Genomic DNA, 10,143 nt, shown 5'->3' on the forward strand with positions numbered 1-10,143 from the left:
AACACAAGGATGTGATAAAACTCACGAAATGAAGTTATATAAAAGAATAAGTAATTTAATTATGCAACACATGAAGTCATTTAAAAAACATACAAAAGGATGAAAACTCAAGCTGTAGTTCTCCCTCTGAAATGGTTTGTGCCAGTTTGAGGTTAAAAAAAATCAAGTAATGCCATAAGACAAAATTGTGAAAGAGTTCAAATTAGTAACATGAAAACAGTACTGCCTTAAGTGAGTCATTCATACAAGGCTCTTTACGCTGTACATGACACATAAGGAGTCATCAAGTAAACATTTAAAAACTTTTAAGCTTCCACGTGAAAGGAAATAACATTAAGGTGACAAGACCAAAAGTTGCAGACAATAAAACATACTTAAAAGCTTTCACACACACAAAAAAATTATGTACACTTTTAAAACTAAAATTAATGTTATACTACGTAAACAATGGAAGACTTTGAGAATTGGTTTAAAACAAAACATTTCTTGGTGAGTTCTTGGTGACCCCCATGATGCATTTTAGAAGAGCTTGGGGAGCTGGCGTAACCTACTCAGATCCAGGAAATTTCCCAGTGACCCCTCAGACTCCGTGACTTCCTGCGTCTTCTGGTTTTCAGTTAACAAGGACCTACGTTGAGTCAGACCTTTCTTTGCATCATTCTCCTTCTCTGGGTTTGTCCCGCCACACATAAGCAGCTGCATTTTGGGCTGCAAGTATTGGATTAACGGCTCTTGAGAGTCAATGGGAGATATGTAGAGATTGGCGACTGGCTTGTTTGTAATGTTTTTGAGAATGGCAGCGCTTTGGTCTTCACGGTCTTGCCTAACGCTCACATTCTTGGACGTTTCGTGCTGTACTGAACACCCGAGAGCGGAGTCTACCAGGACGGCATCCTCTTGCTCTTCCTCACTGCTGTTTTCTCCTTCAATCAGTCCGTATTTCTTCATGTACTTACAGGTGGCTAGAGACATATTGCTGGGGGACAGTATACTGAGTCCAACGCTGTTCTTTTCTGCAGCGGGTCTTCTCAGGAGAATCGTGCTGGGGTCTAGACGTGGGCCGGAGAATTGACCACCCAACGAGAGTCTTGACAGTTGCGAATCGCTTAAGTACTTAAGTGCAATGGCATTGGCCTCAAGACTAAGGTCTACGCTGCCGCTTGGTCCCCAAATGCTGGTCCCCACTGGTTCTGAAAGAGCAAGTCTTGGAATCACTGCCTCTGGGTTAATGCAGGCAAGGGTACTGAAGAGAAAAATTATGTTAGACACAAGACTTTCAATCATAGCTTTGATAAAACGATTAGTCATTGACTATGTCTTTACCTGGCACTTTCCACAGTTGCACGTGTTGTATTTCCCTGCTCAGAGTCAAAGTCTATGTTCACCCCAAACTGTTGGAGCTGTCTTAATGTTGCACTTAAGACATGGTCCTGATCTGGTGGACTGGATCTGTGCTTAAGTTTTTGAGTTTGGGGTATGGAAGGTATCTGTGATTTCGTTGATTGATGACCTACAGGGGACAGACTTTGTCTGTTTGGGACAATCTGTTGGTCTTGCTCTACCTTTTCATCCACAATTGCGGAGTCTTGCAGGCGACTTTGCACCTGACCCTGTAGTAGGAATTGAGTCATTGAACATTCATAATGCATCAATTTCTAATTAAATGTGTGAAAATGATAAAAATTGGGCCATACCAGTAGTTCTTTGTAAAATCTTGGGTTGTCCATTTCTTGGTTTTCAGACAGATCGTTACTCTGCGACTGAGAGTTATAACACATGCTAGCACTCTCTCCCAACACTGGACTCTGAAACAAATGGGCGCCGAAACCAGATGACATGCTGCCAAAGACAAATAAAATATAAACATCAAACATTGCCTGGAGAACAAACAAAAGCGTAACACTCTTTGAAATCATATGAAGGTTAACGTGGTTTAGGGTTCATTAGGGATCATTACTTGGGTTTTGGAGATGACGGATGTAGAGGAGATCCTGTACTCTGATCTTCGGTGTAACGACATGCATTCTCGGATCCGAGTCTGGAAGTGACTAAACTGTCATTTTGACATCCAGACTTTGGCTCCATCTCAGTCTGCCAATCCAGACTTGGGGCCTCATGTGTGGAAGATTCCTGATGGGTGTTCCAAAACAAGCTAGCACCTAAAAAACAAACAACGAAAATTATGACATTGAAAGGAATTTTAAATAAATTCAAGAGAATGAAACCTTCCATCAAAGCACCTGTTTCTACAGCAACACTGACACTTGTTTGTTTCGGTGGAGATGTGGGCGTCTGATTGTCTCTTTCCTGCTGAGTATCACGTTCTGCAGATGATACTGGAGGTGTTTTACTCTGAGACTCAAGAAGTTTCTGAATCTGTTGAGGAAAATCTGTTAACAACATGCAATAACAGATCAACGGTAAAACATTTGGCTTATTAATTCAAACCTGGAGTTGAAGTAGCTTCAACTGACGCTCTTGATCCATAAGCATCCTGTAGGCATCGGCAGGAAGAAGACCCATGGGTGTGTCCAAGCATGCTACCTGGCTAGACTGGACTTGGCAGCACTGGGCTTGACAGGGCGGGACTTGCTCAACAGAACCTTTGTTGGGGTTGCCTGTGGGGACACATGGACCAGGTGATGGAGAGTAGTGAACTGGAACAGCAGGATTGCAAACAGGACTTTTTGTCGGAGATATGCGACAACCCAAAGACTGCCGAGATGGCGAGAGGCAGTGATCTCCAGGTGGGACACTCTCAGGGGCGCAATGAAAACCACAAGGATTGTGCGCCGCAGTGGGATACGCTGGTGTCCCTTGCCAGGTGTTGTCTTGATACAAGGGGACGTGGGTGTGTTGGTGGGTGCAGCAGCTGCAAGGGTTGGCCGCTGGGGTGCTATGAAAGAGCCTGTGTTGGGACGGATGATGAATGGGGGTCTGGCTAGGCATTGCTGAACTCTTTCTAGCACTGGTGTGAGCTGATGTTGGGGGTCCGGAATAAATCGGCTGGGGTTTGGTCGGGAAACCTTGGGAAGAACGCTGCCTTTGTTGATGAAAAGAGCCAACGGGTGAAGCAGCATTCTTTGTTGAGGAAGACGAGGAAGACGATGATGCAGATGATGCTGACGAGCCTTCTCTTGATCTTCTCATTGAGGGCAGTGATTTACTATTCACATTGGGTTGTGGTGTCTGTTGTCCCGGATTAGGATGTAGTTTGATTTTTGGCTGAGAGAGGATGGGAGTCAATGGTCTTCGGATTGGAGGAGGTCCAGGGACGCTACCCTGTTCTGGAGGTCTCAACATTGAGAGGCCCCGGTGGGCAGGGCTAATGCTTCTCCGCTGGACATTCAAAAGGCTATGAGAGACAGTAGTCGCGTCTTGTGTATTAGCCACACTCCCATCCAAAAAGCTGCCATCTAATACCATAGAGAGTTCTGGTACTGAAGGATGAACACGTCTAGTCTGAAGAAAAATATTTGAAATGGAAGTTAATGGGTATGAAGTTTTCCAACAAGAAATGGAGACGTACATCAGGAGTACAAGGCCACGAGTTAACAAACCTGCTGACTGACAGGATGAGGGTTTGGGGACGGCCGAGGAGAGAGGTCTTCATCTTCTACACCTGAGTCATGATCACTGATAGACAGTTTATTCTGTGGAGCAGCTGAAGATGCTGCAAGTGTTGTCCTTATAGGACAAAGCGGATATAGTATGTTATAGTTTCCTCTTGCTTACATTATATTGTATTCTGTCAGATACAGTAAACAGCTGAACATAAATGTCAACAAGTTGAAAAAACGTTTAGAGAAATAAAAAGACTGTACCCTGTTAACACTATCTGGCAGAGAACTTCCTCAAACAGCACAGTTTCCCGATTTTGGTTCTCAGCACTGAGTTCAAATGGTAAAGGCCGTCCATCTGAAGGCTCTACATTCTATATTGGAAATTAGGTAGTATATTTAAAAAATATAGTACAGTATGTTAGCTAAGCAACAACTCTAAAACCAAAGACGGCTCACATCAAATGTAAAAAAAATGTGAACATTTAATTTGTTGAGGACAAAGCCATAGACAGGCTAACCTTGTAAAGCGTGAATGACTCTCTGCTGGTGAGCAGCTGAAAGCTCATTTGTTGCTGTCCGACACATGGCTTACACTGGTAGAACTCGGGATCCCGGTGAGTCAGGGAATACAGAACCACCAGGAAAGCGCCTCCCTCCGACATCACTCTGCAAAATTTAAGCCAGGAATTTATTGAGAAAATTATTATAATTTAATGAAAGATTCCAAAAATATTTTTAAACAGAATAACATACAAAATTACAGACATTTTAATTTAATTTTGTCTTTAAATTTGAGCCCTTTTGAAGGTAACTGACTTATTGGCCCATAAGAGCAAAACAGCAGATGGATGGGACACTCACTTTTCTTGAAGGGCAGAGCTGTGCAAGTACCTCAGACACCACGCCCACACAAGGGGATTATGGATGTGTGTAACACCACTCAACCATCTGCCACAGGAAAACAAATGTTACACACCTACTCTGAACATCTTGCAGGACTCCAAGCATGTAATTAATAGGGCTGAATTATACTACCTGCCAACAGCCCGAATAAAGCAGTAAGAAAGTCATAATTTCTTAACAATAAAAGTACTTACATTCCTACTAGCGGGAGAGTGTAAGCCTTGGGATCAGATTCAAGTATGAGGAGAAGTTTCCTGGTCTGATCCATGGTAAGAAACCTGAGACAGAATGCGTCATTTTAAAACAACAATAAGCTTTTGAGGACAAAACATGGCCATATAAGGAAACAGAAGTGCTTCCTTACCCTCGTTTCCTGCTGTTTTGGGTCACACCTGCAGGGCTGCTAAGGTTCCTGGCCAGTGCAGTTGGGATGATGGGCACTGCCCGGACAGGGACTGCATCTAGTGTGCAGGCCAAAGTGACAGCCGCCCAAGACAGGTCAAAGGTGAGTCTGTCCATGTTCTCGGAGCAGCTGAGACGAGCTCGCAAGGTGAGAAGTTTGGACAACTCCAGTATCTCTTTACTACAGCAGCAATGTTGAAGCATCTGAAAAGAGACACATAAATAAGCATCAGTGGTCAACTATATAAACTCAATGTACATAAAACTTTAAAATGGGATGTCAACAAAAACACTGGAATGAAATAAGAATTCAAAATAGTTGAAATGGTTGAAGTAAAAAAAAAAAAATTAAACAATGATTTGCGTAATTAAAAACAAAACAAATTTAAATAAATTAAAATGTATTAATTTAATATTTATATTCACAAATAAAAAAATATATATATTTTCAATTACTTTTCAAATTAATATATCATTTAAAATATACAAGGAAAGGGTAAAATGTAATGTTTCTGAAAGAAGCCGCTTATGTGCACCAAGGATGCATTTATTTGATCAAAAATACAATAGTACTGTAAAATATTTTTTACAATTTAAAATAATTGTTTTCTATTTGAATTATTTTTCTGTGATGCAAAGCTGGATTTTCAGGAATTTCAGCATCATTACTCCAGTCTTCAGTGTTCATGATCCTCCAGAAATCATTCTAATTTGCTGCTCAAGAAACATTTTATCATACTGAAAACAGTTGCATAATATTTTTGTGGAAAGCAAGATGCATTTTTTCAGGATACTCTGAATAGAAAGTTCAAAATATAATTTATTTGAAACCCATTTTTGTAACGAAGTAAAAGTATTTTGCTGCAATTTTTTAACCATTTCATGCATCCTTGCGGAATAAAAATATGAATTTGAACAACACATCCATGGTTAAATTAAGAACTGCACAAAGCAAATTAAGAAACCAAGAAAACCATGCCAGATGGGAGCAGTCCAACACACTAATAATCACCCGTCTCTAAGGAACACTGTGTCACAATCAGAGCAGCTGTTACTGACAGGATACAGGGTGACGTTGATTACCATTATGCTTTACTACGTTGCCACAGAAACAGGAGGAAAGAGCCCAGTCGTTATGTATTAAACATGTGCTGTCAGCAATTCTCAGATCAACTACCTTAAACGAGATGTTTAAATCCTCCCTCGAGTGCACTGTGCTGCCAGCAGCATGCTGGGCTTCAAATACACATGGCACAAGGATGTCTCCGGGGAGTAGGGCAGTTGGTGCTTTCCCAGGTAATCCCGTCTGCTCTCTGCCCGGATCAAAACGATCCAGGGTTATAATCACACCTTCCTCGTCTAGGAAAAGGAAATAGTTGGTAAAACGCAGATGCGACATGTTTAAATATTAAACAATCATTATAGGATGTCCAAATACAGGCCTTCTCAATACTAACCACTGTCTACTGCCAGTGTCCCGAGCAGGAAACAGAAAAACTGAGGCTTGTTGGTCTGTCTAGCATGCCGGTGAGCTAAACGTAATGCTTTTTCCACAAGTAACAGTTTTGGATTCCTGAAATACACCAAATGTTACTGAGGACATTGAGCCATAGAATTAAAGTTTTCATTCAGATCAGATGTCATTATTAAGTTGAAGTACTAAAATTACTTCAAAATCTCAAACTGAAAAAAGGTCAAATAAATTACAGCTAAAAAGAAATGTAAAAATTTGTTTTAAAAGACACACACACACACACATATACATATACACACACATATACATATATATATATATATATATATACATATATATATATATATATATATGGGTCAAAGACATTAAGATGTCCGCATCAAAATAAATTTACAAGAGTGATTTTATGTCCATAGAAAGCACATTAAATCTAAGTAAAGTGTCTACTTTTAAGGTTTCGAATAAGTTTTTGGAGAATAAAATGTCAAAATTTGGTTGAAATAATGTTACATTGTCATTCAGTGTAACCACATGCTTATTCTGACTTGTACATATTAAAATACACAAAAGAATAAGGGAGCATATTCAATTTTGTGTTTTAAATGAGTAAAAAATCTTACTGAAAAATGGGCAAAACCTAGGATAGTGGCAAATTTTTAAAATGTAAAATTGTAACTAATTAGTATTATATTTGGGGTGAAAGTAATTAGTCTTTTAATGTGTCATAAATTGACTTTTGTTGTAAATATGCCTGAAAAGATGGTTACACAATGATATTTTAGTGGGTGTCTTCTGTAAATCAGGCAAAAATTATATTGATATGATATTTTTTATTTTGCTCAGAAAAACAAAATTGCAATTAAATTAAACAGAAAAGTTTAATTTTTTTGGGAAAAACAACAACAACAACATTTAAAGCAATATTAAGGTCTCTGCACAGAGTCCGAAATTTTCGCACGTTAAATAAATACGACCTCACGTTGTGTCAATCACGTTTGCACACTGCCTCCGAAACCTTCGTCCATCAAAAAAAATTCGGATCAGGTTCGATTTTCTGCATTTCGCATCCGTAGCATGCATTTTGACAGGAAAGGATGGGGAATACGAAAAAACTCATGCGAAAATTTCAGACTCAGTGTGCAATGACCTTTACACTTATTGTTCAAAAATGAGAAATGCTGCCTTGTGTCCTTCTTGAAACAAATGTCTCAATTTATTAATTAATTACAAAAAAATAAAGCAAAACAGAAGAAAAGAAAAACTAAAATGGAAAGAAATGCAAAATTACTACAACTAAAATTAAAACTAAAAAAATGAATACTGTAATAGTATAGAAATACTCAAATTAGATGGGTTGCAAGAGTGAAAATCTGCAAAAATGGCTGTGAGCACATGCCCCCAAAAACTGTATTTAATTTTTATTAATAATAAAGAACAGCGATATGCACACAATAGGAAGCAATAAGGCTAAATGCAAAATACATTTAGCCACCATCATCCCTAATACACAAAATCAATCAAGAAAATAACCACATGACATCGATGATGACCTAAAAAGTACTTAAATTACTAAAACTGAAATAAAAATGAATTCACGCTAAATAGAACTATAAACACTAAAATTATTAATAAATACTATAATAATAATAATAATAATAAGAAGAAGAAGAATAGTACAATCACATGGGTTGCCAGATTTAAAATTATTACTTTTTTGTCCATTGATAGTGACATCCAATTTTATGAAAAATCTGATTAATCCAAAAGCATAATGGATAAAAAGATTGACCTGTAATATGAGAAATGCAGACTGACAACATCACCACTGGGAGTTGGATCCCACAGAGAGACTTTAGATTTTGGGAATGTCAGTGGAGTAAGGATGTTGTCCGAGGACCTTAAAAACGTTAAAATATTAATTTTATCGAACAGCAACAACAAGAAAGTTTTAAAATAGATGTACAGCACAGTTTTAAAATCATGTCCAGTAGTCACCTGACGTTTTGAAGGGCTTCTGCTCTAACACTGGTCTCCAAGACGTGGGCTGGCAACCCTTTAAAATCCACTTGTACACGATTCATCCTGTGGAAATAAGATTTTTTTTTTAATAAACTAAAGCTGAAATTAATCAGCTCTAGCAGTGAATAATGCATTTTCAAAACATCCCAGACACTCAGACATGATGTTTTGATAAGTTTGGTGACTTAGCTTACATGCTAACATGGCAATACTACTAAAAACAGTTAAAAACCTTTAACGTGCAGTTCAGAGCTTCTTATAACTGATGTAAGATATATAACATCGTACCTTTAGGCTGTTTGAACGCTTGACTCATGCCTTCGTCGTGTTTTTAATCGAAACACTGCAGGTCCAGCTGGGTGTGAGCGTGAATACGGACCACAAATGTGTTAAAACCGTCCTTCCAGCCCTTCGAGCGGCATTAACCGCGCCAAACGACCCGTGAGTTAATAATTGAACGGGTTTAGCGTGCCAGAAAACGGAGAAATACTAGTTGTTGTCAATAAACAATGAAATCCAAGACGAACGCATTCGACAAACGCAACAACTCGAAAATAAATTGTGGCGCTGTTTCCAGGTTCCAATGGCGGGGCGCTGCAGCAGGGCGGCTCAGCCAATAGGAATCCACTTGCGAGGGACTCTCGACCAATCAGAGGCGAGGAACCGGACCCGCTGGCTCGCGGAGTGTTTTTGAATGGCTAGAATAGATTATATGAGAATATAGCTTACTATTGTACACGTGGATTCAGTTTTTTTAGACTTTATCATTGAAAACATGTCAATAGACTATTTGTGAACAGCTTTGAATACCTTTAATAAAATATTATTCTGATTTCATGGATCAACATGAACAGACAATATTAAAAATATATAATAAAATAGTCTGCACACAAAATTTGCTGCTTGAAAAATGAAGATTTTGCTGATACTTACATTTATATTTGAATTGTTCTGGTTTCGTTGGAAAGGGAAGATCAATGTATTCATTTTTTTTAACTGTAGGCCTAAATGTAAATGATTAGTCTAGTGACAGGTGTTAAAAGCCTTGATAATACACACTGATAATTGTTTGATTAAAGGTAAGTTTTTTTTTAAATTTGGCTGTAGTTAAAACATTTTTTTTTCAATCTTTAAAGCCACTTAAAAATTAGGCATTCTTTGAAACTCTCTAAATTACCTGCAATATTATTGATTAGTTAATTATAGGCCTGATTAAGTTATAATTTGTTTTTATATATTATTTGTTGTATGTAAGTTATTATTAGGCCTATTATTACTATTACAAACAGCCTTATGGCAGGCAGTCGTGGCCTAATGGATAGAGAGTTGGACTTTTAACCCGAAGGTCATGGGTTTGAGTCTATATAATATAAAGATTTTTTATTTGTCACATACACAATTTTACAGAGTATAACCAGCAGTGAAATATAATATTAATGTATTTTTATTTCAAATTTGATTTTAGTACTCCAGCTTAAACTTATTGTATTCTAGTTAGTTGCCAAGAAAACATTTTCTCTCTTTATTGTTTTTTCATAACGTAGGATATGACTTGCTTTTATATATTATTTATTATATGTAAGATGATGATGATAATAATAATAATTATAACAACAACAACAACACTGCAATGATAATTAACCATTAATCATTACAATAATTATAATTAATAATACTAATAATTATTATTATTATTGTAATGATTAATGGTTAATTATTATTATTAACAATAACAACAACAACAATAACAATAATACGATATTGTATTATTAAGCATGATTA

The 10,143-nt window shown here is 37.7% G+C and overlaps 1 protein-coding gene across 1 annotated transcript; it reads right to left on the bottom strand.

Moving 5' to 3' along the window:
- Nucleotides 1-30: 30 nt before the first annotated feature.
- On the bottom strand, nt 31-8,423 carry LOC306875204 (SCL-interrupting locus protein homolog; the record flags this gene model as incomplete). The annotated part of the gene is made up of 16 exons (XM_079425666.1): nt 31-1,243; nt 1,324-1,610; nt 1,695-1,839; nt 1,958-2,159; nt 2,241-2,376; nt 2,449-3,462; nt 3,561-3,687; nt 3,825-3,934; nt 4,082-4,229; nt 4,425-4,511; nt 4,661-4,744; nt 4,831-5,072; nt 6,046-6,227; nt 6,326-6,441; nt 8,132-8,239; nt 8,338-8,423. The coding sequence occupies 16 exons, from the start codon at nt 8,421-8,423 to the stop codon at nt 520-522; spliced, it is 3,798 nt and encodes a 1,265-aa protein (XP_079281792.1). The 3' UTR covers nt 31-519.
- Nucleotides 8,424-10,143: the final 1,720 nt, after the last annotated feature.

The sequence above is a fragment of the Barbus barbus genome, assembly GCF_936440315.1.
Source record: "Barbus barbus genome assembly, chromosome: 9".
NCBI lineage: Eukaryota > Metazoa > Chordata > Actinopteri > Cypriniformes > Cyprinidae > Barbus > Barbus barbus.